Source organism: Amblyomma maculatum, chromosome 3, assembly GCF_055883805.1.
Source record: "Amblyomma maculatum isolate TAMU_Amacu chromosome 3, ASM5588380v1, whole genome shotgun sequence".
Lineage (NCBI taxonomy): Eukaryota > Metazoa > Arthropoda > Arachnida > Ixodida > Ixodidae > Amblyomma > Amblyomma maculatum.
This window is the reverse complement of record NC_139346.1, coordinates 19328168-19349483: the sequence shown is the minus strand read 5'-3', so window position 1 is coordinate 19349483 and position 21316 is coordinate 19328168. Positions and strand designations below refer to the sequence as shown.

Sequence of the window (21316 nt, the reverse complement as noted above, 5' to 3'; positions counted from 1 at the left end):
TGCCCTCACAATGTGATCCTCGGCCTTGACTTTTTAACGGCCCACTCTGCCCTTATCGACTGCTCCAGCGGCCTTCTTCGTTTGGATCTACCTGTGTGCTCAGAACATCCTCCACCGAGTTCGCTCGCCTGCCCCCTGACTCTGCTGTTTACCTACCTCTGTCACCTTTCCCGCCTGTACCTGACGGTGACTATGTTGCTTGCCCCATCACCGAGGTCTTTCTTGACCGCAACGTCGTTCTTCCTCATCTCATCGTACGCGTTACCCAGAACAGCACCTACCTTCCTATCCTGAACTTCAGTCTGTCACCCCAAGTTCTCCCCGAAGGAATATACCTTGCTACCTTGTCCCCTCTCACAGACTGTACCATTTGTACACTCACTCCTGGCCCACATTCAAACGCCCTTCCAACACCCGTACTCCCCACCACAATTACCGACCCTATTTCCGTAATGATTGCCTCTGACTTCAGCCCCGAACACGCTCAGGACCTGCACAACCTTTTTCAATTCAATTCAATTCATTTATTTTTTCAGAGCAGTTACAACGCAACTCTGATTGGCCCCTGGGCTAAAAGTTGCACTCAGCAACTTGACGATGGCCCAGGGGCCTAATTACAAGACAGTAGTCGACGCAGTTTTCAGTTTACATAAACAATAATAAAAGCAATCCACTCTCAAAACCACAAAAATATTTACGAGCCTTGTTAGTGCCAAACGCAGATGCATATGAAATAGGAACTGTTATAATGCAGAAGCACATCACAAACCAAAACTAACAACTACATTGTCATACCTAGACAAGGCGCATAAACAGAAACAGAAAGTTCGAGAAGATGAAAGTGACGCGTATTATTTTAGCACAGATTACAAAGGAATATTTTTAGTTCTTTCTTAGATGAAAACGCCTGTTTAGGGTATTTGTTGAGAAGGGATGGTAAATTATGTTTTAATGACTGAAGTTTGTATTGAGTGCGGAAATTGGGAACTAACCAGTGAGGAAGGTTTCTAATGCATACATCCGTTATCTGGTGGTGTAATGATGCAACAAGCTTAAATAATTTGACAGATTCTGCATAAGAGAAGTAGCTAGAGTTGGCTTAAAAATTTAAATTCATAACTGTGTGTGATTCGGATAATGTCATACTTCGGAAATAGGTCTTTTGTAGTTGTGTCTATGCCAACGTTCGCAACATAGCTCAAGACTTTTTTCTGAAGCACGTTGATTTTATTAATATTTCGTTTTGTTGTTGTGCTCCAAACAAGAGTGCAGTAGTTTACGTGAGTTGCAAATAGAGCATGATTTAACTGCAGTTTAACTTGTTCTGGAAGTATATTTCTGCAGCAGGACAGAGTTCCTACTACCACTGAGAGCTTTTTGCACATATTGTTAATGTGGTGATCCGAACTTAGATGACAGTTTAGTGTAATGCATGCCCAAAACCTCGAGCTCATCTATTATTGTGATGCGATCATTCATAAAGCTGACTGAATTTTGAAGTGTGAATGTTTTATTGCGGGGCCTAAACAGTAAACATTTCCGTCTTTGTAGGATTAATTACAATGCGGTTTGACTGGGACCACGATGCAAGTTTATTAAGAGTTTAGTTGCACTGAATAACCAAGTCATTTGGATCTTTACCGGCAAAGAGGAGGCTACTATCAGCATATATAAACCAGTTAGCTGACTCGGTAATGTGTACTATATCATTTATGTATAAATTGAATAATAGCGGGCCGAGGATACTACTCTGCGGTACTCCACAATGTAGAGGCAATAAAGATGACTCAATATTATTAATACGGACGCATTGGACTCTCTCTTTCAGATATGACGCAATTAAATTGAGGGGCTGTCCCCTTATTCCGTCTTGTGATAGCTTACCTGTCAAAATACTATGAGTAACGGAGTCAAATGCTTTGCTGAAATCGATGAACAGACCTAGAATAAAAAGACCAGCATCTATATTTTGAACTATCTGTCTTTTAGCGAAAGCAGGGCTATTTCCGTCGATCGTCCCTTCCTAAACCCATACTGGCAGTCAGTTATTACATTATTTTTCTCAAAGAATCTAATAAATCTATGATAAATAACCTTTTCCAGTCGTTTTGAAAAAATCGAGAGGATAGATATTGGCCGATAATTGTTTACGACATTTACATCACCCCATTTTTGTGCACCACAGTAATTATAGCCTTTTTCATCGCATTTGGAAAAATTCGCAGTTCAAGAGCCAAGTTAAAAATGTGGGCTAAAACAGGCGCAATGCATTCTATTACAAATTTGCCTGCTCTTAGTTGTATATTATTAGGATCTAGCGCTTTAGAATTTTTCATGTTAAAGAAAGTGTGGTAGACCTCCTCGGTGTCAGTCGGTTCAAGAAACAAACTCTGTGAGATACTGTAGCTCAGGGTGTTCATGCTTGGGGGGCCTAAATTACTTGCTAAGACAATGTTAGCAAAGTGCCGGTTGAAGTGATCCGCAAGTTGCACACCAGACAGCTCTACGCCATCATTAATTACTGTTTGTGGTGATGCGGTCTTCCTTCTTCGGCCAAGAATTTCATTAACAATATTCCATACGGCAGGTGAATTATTAGCTATAGTTTCAGCGAAGATATTTTTGTAGTACAAACGTTTTGCCGGTTTTAGTGCTGCATTTAGTTTACTCCGCACAGTATTAAATTCCTTGAGCTTTTCCTCGCAACGCGAACGAAGAAAAGTATGATAAAGGCTGTTCTTTTTTTTGATACGCTTGACATGTTCGGAGGTCACCCAAGGTTTCCTAGTTTTCCGCGATCGTCTTGCTTTCTTAAAAGGGAAATATTTATTGTAGATAAGAAGAGAAGCTTCAAGAAATGCCGAGTAGGCTGAGTTAGCATCACTGAGTTTCAATATAGATTTCCAGTCATGCGCAGTAATTTCATGTTTGAAAGATTCTAACGCATTTTCGGAAATAGGCTGGTAAGTAAATTCCTTGGACAAGTGCTTTTTGCTAGGGCCTGGAAAAGTCATGAAGACAGGACAGTGATCGCTTATGTCGGATGAAATACTACCCGCACTGAGGATATCTGTATTTAGATTAGTGATAAGAAGATCAAGCGTTGATGATGTTGTTATTCTTCTACGACATGTTTTACTTTGCTGCCGGTTCTCTGGGCCAAACATCAGTTGTGACTCACCGCATTGACACCGGCGTTGCAAAGCCTGTACACCGGAGGCATTATCATGTGTCCCTTTCTGAGCGCCAAGTCATCCAGCAGGAGGTCGACGAGATGTTGGGCAACGATATCATTGAACCTTCGAACAGCCCCTGGGCATCTCCTGTCGTGCTCGTTAGAAAGAAAAACAACAGTTGGCGCTTTTGCGTCGACTATCGACATCTGAACAAGATTACAAGGAAAGATGGTTACCCGCTGCCGCGAATAGACGATGCCTTCGACTGTTTACATGGAGCCCGCTACTTTTCCTCCATCGACCTTCGTAGCGGCTACTGGCAGCTCTCTGTTCACGAACAAGACCGCGAGAAGACAACTTTTGTCACACCCGAAGGACTTTACCAATTTAAGGTTATGCCTTTTGGACTTTGCAACGCCCCTGCTACGTTTGAACGAATGATGGACTCCTTACTTGCGGCTTCAAATTGACGACTTGTCCATATTACTTGGATGACGTGATTGTCTTCTCGCCCTCGTTCGAAAGCCATATTCGTCGCCTTTTTCCATCTTGGCATTTTTCCGCCGTGCCGGACTTCAAGTGAACTCAAAGAAGTGCAGTTTTGGTCGCCGCGAACTTAAAGTGCTCGGCCATTTGGTGAATGCCACCCGCGTGCAACCCGATCCCGACAAAGTTAGCGCTGCCAATGCTTTTCCATCTCCCCGTTCACCCCGTGATGCCTGCAGCTTTATAGGACTGTGCTCTTATTTTCGCCGGTTTGTCCCAAACTTTGCCGCTGTTGCTCGTTGAGCCATAACAACAGCGCGACAGACGGGACGTGGAAGAAAGGACGACAACCACAGAGCGCTGACTCACAACTGAAACGTTTATTAGCCACCAGCCAGTATAAATACTGCCCTGGTGCCAGAAAGGTAACAGGCACGCTTCACTTGCATGATATTATAAACGCCAGTACATTAGGCACGCGTCAATGACAGGCAATTGTCATACATGGAAAAAGAACTGTCGGCATAACAGCAGGCACACGCTAATATTCACAATCTAAATAGCGATTTTCTTTATATGAAGCACAACAGAGGGAGCAGATACATTGTTCCGATGTCTTAGCAATCAAGTGGGCTTCTATTATTTCCCTCGTTAGCGTGTCGCGATTTTTTCTATCACGGAGCATTCTTTATACAGGGGATAACAGACATTAGTACCATCGCCTTCTTTGCAGTGTCTGCAGTGTTTGGCTACATGGCCTGTGATAGCTGCACGAGAAACTTTGTACTCGTGCTCCTTTAATCTTTCGTTAACACATCTGCCAGTTTGGTCGATGTAGCACTTGCCGCATGACTGTTGCTCGTCCTCTCACCAATCTGCCGAAGAAAGGCGTTCCTTTCTCATGGGGACCAGAGGAGGCTAACGCATTCTCCACCCTCATCGCTGTTCTCACCAATCCTCCTGTGTTGGCTTATTTCAACCCGTGTGCCTCGAAGGAACTTCGCACCGACGCCAGTGGCCACGGGATTGGTGCCATTCTTGCACAGCGACAACGCGGCCAACATTGCGTGATTGCCTACGCCAGTCGTCTCCTGTCATCAGCGGAACAGAACGATTTTATTACGGAACGGGAGTGCCTGGCTCTCGTATGGGCCGTTGGAAAATGCAGACCCTACTTGTTTGGCCGACCCTTCACGGTAATTACCGATCACCACGCCTTGTGTCGGCTCTCTTCCCTCGAGGATCCTACTGGCCGCCTCGGCCGCTGGGCACTGCGCTTGCAGGAGTATACCTTTTCCGTTGTATACAAATCAGTCAGCTCCACCAGGATGCAGACTGTCTGTTCCGTTATCCCGTCGATCCCCTTTCCTCTACCGACCATGAGTCGCACCCCTGTGTCTTCTCTATATCGGACTTTTCCCACATAACCGGCGAACAGCTCTTAAACCCAACCCTCAGTTCTCTTATCGACCGCCTCCGCACGCACAGCCGAGACTCTTCTCTCGCCCGGTTCTGCCTTCATGGGAATACGCTATACCGCCGCAACATGCGACCTGATGGCGCTGAGCACTTGCTGGTCGTTTCCCAACACCTACGCTCTGCCGTTCTCGAACAAATGCGCGACGCCCCTACAGCTGGTCATCTTGGCATCTCACGCACATACGACCGCTTGCGCCGGCGTTTCTTCTGGCTGGACTCTACCGCTCTATCCAACCTTATGTAGCCGCTTGCGACCTCTGGCAATGCCGGAAGAAACCCCCTGTGCTACTACCTGGACACCTGCAGCCGACTGCTATCCCGACTGAGCCATTTTCTCGTGTTGGCCTTCACCTCCTAGGGCCCTTCCCCGAGTCCTTGTCAGGAAACAAATGGATCGCGGTGGCCACCGATTATGCCACGCGGTACGTGATCACTCGCGCCATTCCAACCAGCTGCGCCACAGACGTTGCTGACTTCCTTTTGTACGACGTCATACTTCACCATGGTGCTCCTCGTCAACTACTTACCGACCGTGGCCGCTGTTTCCTTGCTCGAGTTGTTTAGGAAATACTTCGTTCTTGCTCCGTGGGGGGGGGGGGGGGCAGAATCTCAACTGCGGCCACAGCAGATAATGAAACTGGAAGAAATTGAGGTGACATGGGCACCGGCTCACTCAGGAAATCTGGGAAATGAGGCGACCCTCACATGGCCCGAGGTTTCCTCAACCAAGTCGGTATCCATGGATTACTCCAAGGAGGGGCTGGCATCTTTTCACGATATCAGAAGCCATTACAGGTTGGAACGACATAAATTTTCACCACCTGACAAAACGCTGGAAAAGGCACAAGAGAACGCTTGGACGAGACTCCAGACGAGATGTTTTCTTAACCCCCCCTCTATTAGCAAAAATGTACCCGGATGACTTTAATCACGTGTGCAGGTTCTGTGGCGAAAGAGCCATATATGATCACACACAATGGCAATGTAAAGAAGAACCCCCACCGGAGGGTCTACTACAAATTCTTTCTCTTGAGCGATGGGAGGCCATCCTGGTCAGCTCAGACCCGGGCATTCAAGCCTTGGCCACCGAGTGGGCAGCTAAGGTCGCCGCCAGCCATGGGCTGGAGGCCATCTAGACCGGACCATCTAAATCTGCATTTTGACGAAATAAATGTTATCCAATTAAAAAATGTTCGCTTGATTTGCCCTCAGCTGAAGCACAGAACTGGTATTAAAGCGAAATCCTTTCTAGGTTGGTTGGTTTGTGGGGTTTAACGTCTCATGGACGTCAACAGAAAGTGACCGCTGGATCTGACCGCCGGACGCATCATCAGGGAGTGTTCGCAGTATGAAGGCAGATTAAAGAAGAAAAAATGATTGATAGTGATAGCTAGCGATTAATGTGATAATAAAACTTGATAGAGAATATAATGACTGATCATGACTTGTAATGACCAATATGTCTAATGATGATTTATAACCCCTACAATTGATTAGAAATGACTAATATAAATTAGTAATGATTAGTAATGACTAAAATTACTGGTATTGACTTCTTAAGACCAATATGCCTAATGACAACTTGTCACGAATACAAATGATTAGAAATGCCCGAAATGCCTATGAGTTGTAATGACTAAAATTATTACTAGTGATTTGTAATGAGCAATATCGAACGACGGCTTCTAAATATTATAATTATTTGGAAAGGAATAAAATGCTTAATAATGAGTACTAATGACTTGTAATGACCAATATATCTAACAATGACTTGTAACTACAGCAGATTAGAAATGACTAAAATGCTTACTAATAAGTAGAAATGACTCAAATGACTACAATGACTACTACTACTACTACTACTACTACTACTACTACTACTACTACTACTAGGCTTTCGCCGGGAGTTTTTAAGAGACCCTGTAATTTGTTTTGATATGTTGATCGCTGGAAGATGTGCATACGATTTCAGGATCGGCATAGGCTGAGCATATAACAGATTTAGACTTTGCAAATGCTTTGGCTGTGGCGTTGTTACGATGATGAGAGTAATGCTTAAAATGAACTCCAGAGGTACCGCGTTTTCCTAGATGAAGTTCTTGGAAAGTGTTTTCCCAGATGGATATGAAATGAGCGGCCAGACAAGAAAAACTTTCGGGCAGTTAACTAACCATATTGTTACGATGCGGCAAGCCGATGAAAACAGGAGAACATAGGACAGAGATAAGTTTTGATGACCGTGACATGACGTTTAATAAAATGTTGCCGGACCTAGCGCCACTGCTCCCTTCTTCTTCCTTGATATCGTCCGTAACATGACCCGGGGCTACCGAGCGATCGTCCGGATCGTAAACTAGGAAGTTCACACATGTTCATGATTCCATGGCATGATGATGGGCGTGTCTGCATGCTTGAAGAAGAGGAAGAAGGAATAATAGAACGACTTGCTGGCACGATGATTCCTGATGAACCTTGGCCCAGGACACTCTCGGGCCACACGTTGCCGCCAGTACATGGCGGAGGCCAAGCCACGCACAGCATGGCATAGGCAGGAGAGGATGTCTTGAAGTGTAGCGGTGTCTTGGGTCGGTGGTGTCTTTGGTCGACACATCTGGTCAGTGGGGTCACATATGGTCGTTCGGGTCTCTTCTTTTGTCTTGTGGTCATGTGTGGCGTCTCGGGTCAGTCTCTCCTCCGTCGTGTCTTGTGGTAGGGGCGGAGGAACGGCAAGGTCTTGCTGGGTCCGGCGGGCTGAGAACAGCCATGCGATGCCTCCTGTTGTTGTTGTTGTTGTTGAAAACTTTTATTGTCCAACAGAGAAGGACCACACCACCTGGGCCGCTCTGTCTCACCCCCCTGTAAGGGGGAGGGGACTTAGCGGCCCAGCCGCACGGGATGGTCGCATTAGATGCTGGCCGGTTTGGTTTCGCCGGCGGCCTCTGCTGCCAGTTGGACGGCAGTGAGTTGGAGCTCAGGGTCCGAGCTTCGCAATAAGGTTTCCCAGGCTTCCCTACTGCTAATGTTTTGCGCCATGCCTGGGGAGTAAGCGCACTCCCAAATTATATAGTCGAGGGTTCCCCTCGCCCCACACTTTTTACATTTATCGTCCTCGCAGTCCGATCGCATATGTTTATTTAGTACTGGGTTTGGGTATACTCCAGTCTGCAGGCGTCTCCACGCCATTGCTTGACCTATTTAAAGCCGTGTTTGGTGGGGGAAACGCCTCCGTCATTGCCTGTAGTGTTCTGTAATCTCTTGATACGAAATTAATCGCCCTTCTCTATTATGTTCTGCCTGAGCCGAGCCATCCTGTACAGCTCGGAGGTAGAGATCTCGAGCTGCACTGTGGGCCGCCTCGTTACCGCTGACAGATTCGTGCGCCGGGGTCCAGATGATGTTGATCGTCCTATTAATCACTCCTTGTGTTAAAATTTTGGTGGTGAGGGGGTTTACCCTCCCCCTACTGAAATTTTGGATTGCAGTTTTACTGTCGCTAATAATATATCTAGCTTTGGTGCCAACGCAAGCGATCGCTATCGCAGCTTCCTCCGCTATTTCGGTTTCTTTCCCTAGTATGGTAGCCACCGTGATGAGGGTGCCTCCCCCATCTACCGCCGCTATGGTCATGTATCGACTGTGTATGTTTCCTGCCGCATCTACGTAGGCAACTTCATCTGGGGGTTTGCTCCGATATATTGTTTCTATCGCTTCCGCCCTTTTCTGTCGCCTTTCCCTATTAAACTCAGGGTGCATGTTTTTGGGTAGGGGAGGGATTCTTAGGTGCGCCCTGATTTTCCTGTCAATGTCAACCCTTTCCTTTCGCCCCCTGTCTGTGGCTATTCCAAGGTTACTTAGCGTAGCTCTTCCCACTCGCGTCGTGCTGAGTCTTTCAAGTTGCGAGGTTTTAACCGCTTCCGTGATTTCTGAAATCGTATTGTGCAGTCCTAGGGACAGTAGCTGCTCCGTCGATGTACATGTTGGGAGGCCTAGGGCCTTTTAAACGCATTTTCTGATGAGCGCGTCTATCTTTCTCCTCTCATCTGCCTTTAGGTTCAGATATGGCGTGGCGTAGCCCACTCTGCTAATGATGAAGGCTTGTACAAATCTGAGGAGTTTTTTTTCCTTGAGGCCGCCTCCGTTACGTGAGACCCTCCTGATGAGGTTTAATGTCTGGACGCGTGGTTTTCTAACTTTTTAATGGTGATCGTGTTCCTTCCGTGTGTTTGTAAGTGGAGTCCCAATATTCGTATTGTCTCTACTTTTGGTATCTCCCTTCCTTCCACGTACACCTGTGGGTCAGAGGGAGGTTTGTTCCTGAGTGCCTTGTCATTATACACGAAGATTTCTGATTTTTCAGGCGAACATTTAAGTCCTCTGCCCGCCGCGTACTTAGAGATGACATCTGCTGCCGCTTGCAGCGCTTCATTGATCTCTGCGTCGCTCCCTCTGTTGATCCAGAAATTGATGTCGTCCGCGTACAGGCTGTAATTTAAGTTGTAATTCCCAATTTTCCGCAATTCCTTCGGGAGCCCTCTCATGGCCATGTTGAAAAGGGTGGGTGACAGTACCGATCCCTGAGGTGTCCCCTTGTTACCTAGCCTGATCACCCCAGATTATATTTCCTGGAACCGATAAGAAATTTCTGACATAGCGATAAGTTTTTAGCCCTATTCCTGCCTGCTGGAGCCCTTCCAAGATGGCTTCGTGCTTGACGTTGTCGAAGGCCCTTTTTAGGTCCAGTCCCATAATGACTTTCGCATCTTTGGTTCTGGAATTAATTATGTCTTGCTGCAGCCGCAGCTTGACGGCCTGTGTGCTCAGATGGGGCCTGAAGCCATACATCTCGTCTGGCCATTTCTCTTTTTCCTCCATATAATTTGAAATTCTGGTCTGAATTATGTGTTCCATTAACTTTCCTACACATGACGTGAGCGATATAGGCCGGAGATTTTCCAGTTTCGGTTGCTTCCCGGGTTTTGGGATCAGGATCACGGTAGCCTCTTTCCACAGCGGTGGAATCTCCCCTTTTTCCCAGCATTTCTGCATGTAGCTGGTAAGGGCTTCTATCGAGTTGTCATCTAAATTCCTGAGCATTTTATTCGTGACTCCATCTGGCCCTGGAGCTGACTTGGTTTTGAGTTTCGCTATCTCCGCCCTTACTTCAGCTCTCGTGATGGGCGCATCTAACTTCTCATTTGGAATTCCCTGGTAGTCGGGTAGCTCTCTAATTTCGGTGTCCCCTATGTATGTCTCGACGAGTTTCTTCATGAATATGTCATCGTCCTGCTCTTCGCATGCGTGTCTAACCTTAGCCATTTTGACTCGTGCTTGTGTTTTGGACGTTTCAGGGTCTATTAAATGTCTTAGGATATTCCACGTCTGCAGGAGGTTCATATTCCTTTCCATGTCGCCACATTTGTTTGTCCAATTTTGTTCACATAGTTTAAAGGCGTAATCTTCTATTTCTTTGTTATGACACGCCAGTCTTCTTCTGAGATTTTTGTTGTTTCTGCCTTGCCTTTTAAGTCGACGTTCCATGCCCTGTTTGGCCTCCCACATGTGTAGGAGTCGGGCGTCCGCTATTTCCGGAGCTTTTTCCCCTTCTAGCGTCTTAGTTGTTTTCCTGGTGTCTTTCTTTACCGCTTCGCACCAGTCCTCTATATTTCCTATCCTTCAACCGATGACGCACGAAGTCGCAGGGCGCCGAAGCTCTGGACCAAGATGAGGGGGTGATGATCAAGTACCCCGCACCTCCAACCAAATGTTACGATGCGGCAAGCCGATGAAAACGGGAGAGCAGAGAACAGATAGAATGTTTGATGACTGTGAGATGACGTTTAATAAAATGTTGCCTGGCAGTGACGCGGACAAGAGCGCGTGCGCTCCTGTCCGCGCCACTGCCCCCTTCTTTTTCCTTGATATCGTCCGTAACATAAGTCGGTAGCGCCTGATTCTGTTACTAAGTTGCGGAGAATCATAAGCTCCTATGTGTATCGAATGCTTTCTCCTTACAGGCGGTCTGTGTCACTCCCTGGTTTCACAGAAACTTGCGTAACATCCTCTATCTGAAAAGTTTGCCTGTTAGCCAGTGCAGAGTAAATGTTTTCCGCATGGCGACAATCAAGCCCGCGCGCATGCGAGGCAGATCATGCATTCTCCATACTGCTAGTGGCGGGGGTGACTCTCAATGAGGTCTCTTATTTATCCGACATCTGACTCACGCGCCACGGCGATGGTGTCTTGTCATCGTCACATGTGATGAGCACTTTGGTTGTCTTCCTTTACTTTGGTGTTTTTCTAGATAGGAAAGAATTTAAAGAATGTTTCCTTGGAATAAAAATCAGCTGCAAATCAGCGCTTGTGTTTAGCCTTTCTTCGTTCGTCTTGTTCTCCCGTGCTGGTTTCTTTATGAGAGTTGTATAATCGCGTGTCCATTTGGGAGCGAAATGTTTTAATTCTGCAGATCCATGCAATGAGCGAGGTGTGCTTTTCGTGCAGGACTTTCGGGTGGATTTAAGCGCACTGTTGTGCCCCGCCACACGTCATATTTGTCCGGCGCTTGACAAGCCCCTGTAATGTGCCGCAAGGCAACGGCGAACATCCTGTGGCCCTGGAACCTCCTCGAGCCGCGACAGACTTGGAGAGACGCTCGCTGTTTAGACCGGCAAGTGCTGGCTAGGGATTTGGCGACTGCGATGATTTCCTGGGCTTTTAGCACGATCGCTTGGGGAGAAAAACCATCACGAGCGTTGCACAAAGGGGATGCGACGGACTCTCCCCTGTCGTCGCTGTGTGCGAAGTGTTGCGCCTTCGGCCACTGTGCCGATATAGTTTTGTGCCCTGTAATAGTGCATAAAACGCCTTTTGTTCATCCCATTGACGGAGCCATCACTATTGCCAAAGGGGCTGGTGACGAACGTTGCGCCACCAACTCCATAGCATTTTTTATTAGCATCTCATTTTTAACGCGATGAGGAGAAGTGTGAAGAGGAGCGAAAAAAATTGCAGCCAATTTGGATAAATTGGCAAAAATACGTATGCGCGCTTGCACGCCGCGCTGCATTTCGATTTGGATTATTATTTCAAGGTTACGCTTCACTTTAAGTTCGGCGGAATGTTTGCATCGATTTTCGACTGGAGACCTTAAAGGGGCCATACAATGTTGCAGCCTTGCAGACCTATTATGTTAGCTGCGAAACACGAGCGCCCTAGACGCGTTCTTTATTTCGAAATAAGTGACCCAAGTTGACACCGCTCAGTTCCTCCCATCGACAGTGGTCGCCTTGTTAAACGCTTGGTGACGTCACATACCAACTGCCGGTAAACTGCCGATACACTGTACTGTGTTCGCGCTTGCTCAATGACGAGCATGACTGCCAGTGAGTGCAATCAGCATGTTTCATAAATCAAAACGCAGATTGTAACGAAGCGCCATTTAAGATCTTGCCCACACATCCACATTCGCCGTGACCACCTTCCGATGGCAGCACTGCCTTTACCGCCGTAAACACCGCCGCGCCGGCCGTGGCTTCCACAAGCTGTCCACGCCAGCGATACTCTTTCGCGAGTGTCAGAAAGACTAAAATTTGTTTCTCTTAATCATAATAGGCCCTGGAATCTGAAAAATGAGTGCTTCCTGAGAAATGCTGATCAAGTGGGAGTTTTTCCTCCCAGCCTCAAAGCAGCTTCCGTAGTTGCTTTTGTACGCGAACTCCGCTGCCTAGATGTCAAAAAAATAATACTAAGAAGCATCGGGATTGAAAGTATGTAAGTTTCATGATCGAGTGGCCCATTTACTATAACGCCTCGATGATCAGTTAGAAAGCGTCGATCGCGTGGCTTCGATGCGAAGCAATCTGTTTTGGCGAAGATTCGGGAGAAGCAGGTGGCGCTGTAGTCCGGCATCGCTGCGATGCTATTATTTTGAGGAAACATTTACAAGATGGTGAACAAACATTATTAACAAGGGTGTCAAATAACATGGATGTCCCGTTTTAAGATAACGACGTCAAATAAACTGTTTGGCAGTTGTATAATAATTGTTTTCTAAATCCCACAAGCTTTTGCTGCCGACAATAAATGTGGTAACAGCAGCCATTCCTGAGCAAATTTTGCCACAATAAATGAGATATTATATTCATACAAGCAGCTTACGCTCAGGTCATATGGAACGTTATTTCATAGGATCACTATTGCATCAGAATCAGTTTTATGGTTCACCTGGCCGGCCGTCAGGCTATCAGACGAACGCAGATATATGGCGGCCAGTCACAAATTCTAGGATAGCAGGTCCCGCCGTCGACGCCAGTCATCTCCAGTCGCCGTATGCACCGGCAAACAGGAGGTTGAGTTATTCATTATCATCATCATCAACCTGACTATACCCACTGCAGGGCAAAGGCCTCTTCCATATTTCTCCACTTAACCCGGTTCTGTGCTAGCTGCAACCACTGGACCCCTGCGAACTTCTTAATCTCATCCGCCCACCTAACTTTTTGCCGCCCCCTGCTACGCTTCCCTTCCCTTGAAATCCAGTTTGTTACCCTAAGCGACCGTCGGTTATCCTCTCTTCGCACTACATGTCCTGCCCATGTCCATTTCTTCTTCTTAATTTCCACAAGAATGTTGGTAACTTGAGTTATTTCTCTGACCCACTCTGCACGCTTCCTATCTCTTAATGTTACCCCTGCCATTTTTCGTTCCATAGCCCTCTGGGTTGTCCTCAACCTAAGTAGAACTCTCTTGGTTAGCCTCCACGTTACAGCCCCATAGGTGAGTACAGGTAAGATGCAACTGTTGTATACTTTCCTCTTGAGAGATACCGGTAAGCTGGTAGTCATAATCTGCGAGTGCTTGCCAAATGCGCTCCATCCCAATCTTATTCTTCTTGTTATTTCCTTTTCATGGTCCGGATCTGCGGTTACTACCTGTCCTAAGTAGACATATTCGCCTACTACTTCCAGTACTTTGCTACCTAATGTAAACTGCTGTTCCTTCCCCAGGCTGTTGAACATTAGTCTTCTGCATATTGATTCTCAAGCCTACCTTTCTCGTTTTCCTGTCTAGGTCATCAATCATTATTTGCAGTTTATCCCCCGAGTTGCTTAGCAAGGCAATGTCATCAACAAATCGCAGATTACTGAGGTATTCTCTATTTACCCTTATCCCTAACTGCTCCCATTCCAAGTCTCTGAATACTTCCTCTATGCAAGCTGTGAATAGTACTGGGGAGATTGTGTCTCCTTGCCTAACACCTTTCTTCATGGGAATTTTGTTACTTTCTTTATGCAGAACTATGTTTGCTGTGCAGCCACTGTATATATCTTCCAGCACTTTCATGTACGGCTCGTCTACCTCCTGATTTCGCAATGCCTGCATCACCGCCGAGGTTTCAACTGAGTCAAATACTTTTTCGTAATCAATGAATGCTATGTATAAGGCCTGGTTATATTCCGAGCATTTTTCTATCACCTGATTGATGGTATGGATATGGTCGATAGTAGAATACCGTTTCTCAAACCCTGCTTGATCCTTTGCTTGATTACAGTCTAAGGTTGTCCTGATTCTATTAGCGATTACCTTAGTAAATGCCTTATACGTAACAGACAGTAAGCTGATTGGTCTGTAATTTTTAAGGTCCTTAGAGTCCCCCTTCTTATGAATGAGGATAATGTTTGCATTCTTCCATGGTTCCGGTACCGTCGATGACACCGGCCACTGCGTATACAGGGTGGCCAGTTTTTCTAGCACGATATCCCCCCCCCCCCCCCCGTTCTTCAGCAAATCTGTAGTTATCTGATCTTCTCCAGCTGATTTCCCCCTTTTCATAGTTTCTAGTGCTTCCTTGACCTCGTCCTTCGTCACAGGTGGAACGTCTCACTGTTTTTCTCTACCGCCAATCTCATTACGGTCCTGACTACTTTGGCTACAGTAGAGATCTGTATAGAACTCCTCGGCTACTTTGACTATCTTGTCCATATTCGTGATGACGTTGCCCGCTTTGTCCCTTATCGCATACATCTGGTTTTGGCCTATGCCCAATTTCTTTTTTACCGCTTTAAGGCTTCCCCCGTTCTTCACAGCATGCTCAATTTTCTCCATGTTATACTTCCTTATAGCGGCCACCTTGCGCTTATTGATTATGTTTGATATCTCGGCGAATTCGATCTGGTTTGTTGGATTGGAAGCTTTCATAGTCTGGAGTTTCTTAATCAAATCTTTCGTCTACTTAGACAGCTTACCGGTATCCTCTCTAACTATCCTACCGCCTACTTCTACCGCGCACTCAAAAATGATATCACTGAAATTATTGTTCCTTGATTCTAGGGTAATTCGCCATCCTCGGTTAGAGCTGAATACTTATTCTGTAGCGAGATCCTGAACTCTTCTGCCCTCCCCCTCACCGCTAATTCGTTTATGGGTTTCTTTCCTACTAATCTGTTGCGTTCCTTCTTCAGATTTAGGCTAATTCGGGACCTCACCATTCTGTGGTCACTGCATCGCACTTTCCCGATTACCTCTCCATCTTGCATAATGGCGGGGGTTGAACACATTATGAAGTCGATTTCATTTTTAGTCTCCCCGTTAGGACCTTTCCATGTCTATTTCCGGTTCTTCCGTTTGCTGAAGAAGGTATTCATGATTCGTAAGTTATTGCGCTTTGCAAACTCAACTAGTAACTCCCCCCTGCTATTCCTAGAACCAATGCCATAGTCACCTACTGCCTTGTCTCCTGCCTGCTTTTTCCCTACCTTGGCATTGAAGTAGCCCATTAGTACAGTATATTGTGTCTTTACTTTTCGCATTGCCGATTCTACATCTTCGTAGAAGCTTTCAACTGCCTGGTCATCATACCTACATGTAGGTGCATGGGCCTGCAAAACCTTCAGTTTATCCAGAAGAGGGCAAATACGGGCTGGTTAGTACATGCTTAAGAACTGAGTAAAACAGCGCGAGGGGAGACGAAACACGTGAACCACACAGCGCATGTGTGTGTCGTTCACGTGCTTCGTCTCCCCTAGCGCTGTTTTACTCAATTCTTATTCAGTTTATTCCGCTTATCAGGCCTAATTACGATGCCTGCCACCCTCTCATTAATACTATAGAATTCATCTATATTACCCGCTATATACATATTGACAAGGAAACCTACTCCTAGTTGTCGCCCCTCTGGTAAACCTCGATAACACAGTACATGCCCATCCTTCAGTACAGTATAAGCCTCATTCTGCCTCCTAACCTCACTAAGCCCTATGACATCCCATTTTATACCCTCTAGTTCCTCTAACAGCACTGCTAAGCTAGCTTCTCTAGCTAGGTTTCTAGCATTAAACGTTGCCAGGGTCAGTTTCCAATGGCGGCCTGTCCAGCGGAGCCAGGCATTCTTAGCACCCCCTGCTGCGTAACAGGTCTGACCGCCGCCGTGGTCAGTTGTTCTGCAGCCGCTGGTGACTGAGGGCCGGGGTTTTGTGGAGCTTATCATGAGAGGTTGCGGCCAATCACTGCACCAGGGTGGCCAACTACTGTTCTGGTGAGGAAGTGCGCTGCCGGAGGTGTTCACCGGCATCAGGTCGCACCCCAAACCTGTTTATGTAATTCCATCGACACGCGGAGTTTTTTTTCTTTTTTCTCTTTTCTTTTATTCCGGTGGAGAATTGTGCGGCACCGGGATGTAAGCCCCTGTCCTCTTGCATGAGAGGCGGATGTTCTACCGCTACGCCACTGCTGCCTCCTGAGTTATTCAGCCAATACTAAAATCCGATCGTCAAATGGCCACTTGAACGCCGTGGCTTTGTTACCCAACAACAGTGTTCTAGAGTAGGGGAAATGGGTCCTAAATTGATAATGGATTATTATAGAATAGTACCCGAGTAGAGTTGTAAGAACACCATGCAGTAGCAGGTAAAGCAGTAAACAGTAGGCCCGATTGGCAGGCCTCAAAATTTTAGAGCGATTAGCATTTTTCCTAAACCTCAAAGCTACATTCGCTTTCTTTCATTCCTCAGACTGTTACGGTAGCCTGTCTTTGAAAGCCATTCAGGGATGAAAAGTAGATCGAAAGCTACCCTGCATTGCTTGCTTCACCACCCTCGCAACTGCCTCTGTGTGCTACATAAGAAATACGCACTAATTGTAGCCACAGACTAACCAATGAGGCGCATAAATTCTTATCATTTCTAGCAGAATGGCTTAACCGGGGCTGAAAAGCATTTTTTCTTCCAGTCAGATGCTTTCAGAACGCAAAACGTGCATGCGAAAGCTGCGAAATGCTGATGTGAGCTACTCTTCTGTTCCGGCCTCACATACCAGCATGTCGGTTGTTCTCAACGTAGCCGCTAAATGGCGCCACCAATACAAAATGCAATTATCATGCGCTGCCTACTAGCGTCCAAGTGCTCTGATCGAGCATTGATTCTATATGGCGGCGCAGTATCTTAGGACGCAGCGTTCGACAGGGTTAGCGCCAAAACCCCTTTGCGCGAGTAAGCGCGAGTGTGCGCTGCAACTGCATGTGCACCGTAGTGACGAACTAAAAGCGCTGTATTCGTGTCTTTTCTCGCACAGAGAGTGAAGCGCTTGAAGGAGAAGAAGGCGCATTGGTACTTCGTGCAGCTTGCCAGCGCACTGGCCTACTTGCACAGCAAGGACATCGCGCACCGCGACCTCAAGTGCGAGAACGTCCTACTCACTTCGACCAACCGCGTCAAGCTGGCCGACTTCAGCTTCGCGCGATACTCGAGTACGGTCGCTCTTTTATGCGCGTGGATGCAAGCATATTCCGCTGGTCTAAGGAATCACACAGACAAGTTGATTAGACATATCGGCTAAAAGCGGGGCTGTGCGAGTTTTTGTCCGAGTTTGTGACTTGATTGTCACTTATTTTGAGCCCTGGTCAGGCACGGATGAAAAGTGGCGGCATCATGCAGGCTTTCAAGAAAGCAGAAGACGTAACAATGACTCGCGTGGCAAACGGCCGCACTGTAGAGGAGATAAATGCAGAAATAGCTTCTTGGGGGAACAAAAACCGTAGACGGATAAGGCAGGAGAAACACCCAGAAAAATCTTACTCAGATACATGAACTCGCATTTAGCATATGTAATAGAAAACTGGTGAGGAATTAATTTCCTTCGAGATAAAGCTAATTTCCAATTCGTTCCCTGAGTCATTACATATTTGGAGACTGTGGGCTTCCAGGGGCTGCACCACGTATACATTTGGGGCGGCTGATGAATTACGGAGTTCTGTTTGTGTCATAGCGCCAACAGTATCCTTTCCTGTCACTCCTGGTAGCCTAAAATTTTTTTCTTACCTTAATAAGGAATGAGCGACCCACCATTAAAAATGCAGCAATCTATAAAATGGCGTATCCTGCCCCCAAGGAGATAACACACGCCTCTTAATATCGTGAAATATCCAAAAGTTTGACACGGTTTCTACCGCAAATAGGAACAGTTTTAAATATAGCGTACAGGATTGTGTCGAATAGTTAATGTCTGCTCTCAAATACCTGCCGCACCTTGCATAGCGGTACGGTATGTCCCACGTAAATTTTTACCACCTCTTTGCAATTCTAGTTGTGTAAAAGATTCATTCTGAAAGCATCAAAGAACCCAACTTCGCGACGAAAGATCGTGCGCGCTTTTTAAGTTGGTCATTTCATTCGTCTGTTATATGTCGATATCCACCAAACAAGTGTCTAAAAGAACAGAAAATAATTAGATGTAAACTCTGCTAAGCAAACAGTGCAGCTGGTGCAAGAACGTCACCTTTGAAAGAACAGCTGTTCGGATCAAGACAAAGAGTAGAAGCTCAGGAATTATCTAAAACATATTTCAGCCATCTCTTTACATGAGCGAAAAAGAGCGGCTGTTTCTAAGTGCCCTTAAACACGCTAAGGGGTGGAGGCAATAAAATAATAGTCTCACGGTTGCCTGAGTTCCTGTTGCTTTTTCCTTGTGTTATCTTGGGACTGGTGCCTATATATGCCAGTTCACGACAATAGACAATGCTGTTAGCGCCTGTGTCTGTCTTTCTGGTCCATGTGGCTACTTCGCTGTGTTTCCCACTATACTAGCAGAGCGGAGATGATGTCAGTATGAATTTAGAAAAAGCGCAACAAAGGTGATTTGACGTCGCATTTATCAAGTCCTTGGCTGTGTGCCTACAGGGATAACAATGCAATTATTTTTTTCGAACAATTGCTGCTTTGCGCACATTGTAACCGTTTTTGTTTTGCCACACTAGTGTACCATTGGTAAGAAAAAAATGTTGCATTATATTTTCACACTTTTTCGGTAAAATACTTCTGTGGCACAATAGGAAACCCGCCCCGCTATGTTGGGGCAGTGGTTAGGGTGCCCAAGGATGCGGGATCGAATTCCGGACGCGGCGACCGCTTTTTAACGGAGGGAAAATCAAGGCCACCGTGTGCTGTGCGATGTCAGTGCTCGTTAAAGAACCCCAGGTGGACGAAATTCTCGGAGCCCTCCACTACGGCGTCTCTCATAGCATGAGTCGGTTTGGGACGTGAAACCGCATAAATAAATAAATAAATAAATAAATAAATAAATAAATAAATAAATAAATAAATAAATAAATAAATAAATAAATAAATAAATAAATAAATAAATAAATAAATAAATAAATAAATAAATCTGAAATCTATCCCCATTCATGCTCTGAGCATAACATGTGACTAGCAATTGTCCCATTGAGAGTTATTCTGGAAATAGCGAGCGATTGAACTGACTTAACTACTTTATTAGCCTGCGGTTTTTAACAAAGCTATTTAATCGCTGCATGTTTTCCTTGACTGAGGAATGCGGTTTTTATTTTATCTACATGCACCACTTGCATGTTCGCGTCTGGTCATTTTTTAATGTTCAATTGCCGTGTACGTACAGTAAAATTCACTGTTCACTGTGAAAACTTCACTGTGTTCAGGCTTATAAAATTTACGAGCGTGAACACGACGAAGCGTGCGACGCTGAGCGCTGTGTTCGAGTGGGAGATACGGCCGACTGATAGATGAGCATTCCTCGTACATCTACAATACGTGGTGATAAGAGCTCAAGAATGTGTTTTTGTTCTGCTCTTATGCACCGCTTTAACCGAGTTCATCGCTGTGCTCTGCAGCTGGCAGGGAGGGCGTCCGCTCGTCGAACGCCTGCACGTTGTCACAGCCAGCGCTGATTGTATTTTGACAGTACATTTAGGGAGCATTGAAGACCTCGCCGTGCATGGAAATAACAGTATCGTATACATATATATTATGAAGTTGGAGGAAGTGTGTAAAGGAGAAGAAACGGGAGACTACATTCACCAAATGATTTTAAAGTTATTAATGTTGGAATTAATCGTTCGAGAGAAAAGTATACAACAGTTGCATCTTACCTGTACTCACCTATGGGGCTTAAACATAGAGGCTAAGGAAAGGATTTTGCGTAATTTGAGGACAACGCAGAGGGCTATGGAAAGAAAAATGGTATGGGTAACATTAGGAGATAGGAAGCGTGCAGAGTGGGTCAGAGAAATAACTCAAGTTACCGACATTCTAGTGGAAATTAAGAAGAAGAAATGGGCATGGGCAGGACATGTAGTGCGAACAAAGAGAGGATAACTGATGGTCGCTTAGGGTAACAAACTTGATCCCAAGAGAAGGAAATTAAGCGTAGCAGGGGGCGGCAGAAAGTTAGGTGGGTGGATGAGGTTAAGAAGTTCGCAGGGGTAAAGTGGATGCAGCTAGCACAGGACCGTGTTAATTGGAGAAATGTGGAAGAGGCCTTCGCCCTGCATTGGGTATAATCAGGCTGATGATAATGATGATGAATGTCAGAGTACTGTTTTCGGACAGATAAGTGAAATAGCAGAATCCTGCGAGCTATTTTAATGTTTATTTTGTAGAGCCAACAGGCCGCAGTGATTTGGCGTTTTTAACAATGCGTTTATTCCCGAGATGCCTTAGATGCCGGCAACCTCGTCGCATGTGCCGAAGACTGCGCGAGGCACTTGAAACCGCAGAGGTCATCGGCACCTTCTCGGTGGCCTCAGTGAGGACGTCGTGACTCGACTCCCGACTGCGCGGGCAGCGACGAAATTAGGAACAAGCGTCGGTCTTCCAACTATGAATTTCCCTTGCGCATACTGAAATAATTAAGAACGGACACCCGCATAG

At 46.0% G+C, this 21316-nt stretch overlaps 1 protein-coding gene across 1 annotated transcript in view; it reads left to right on the top strand.

Moving 5' to 3' along the window:
• The window catches only part of LOC146194298 (testis-specific serine/threonine-protein kinase 3-like), a 320653-nt gene that overhangs the window by 157884 nt on the left and 141453 nt on the right, over positions 1-21316 (top strand). Inside the window, exon 3 of the mRNA XM_084596524.1 lies at positions 17706-17880. Coding sequence (XP_084452650.1) covers positions 17706-17880 — 175 coding nt within the window. The remainder of the gene's footprint in view (positions 1-17705; positions 17881-21316) is intronic.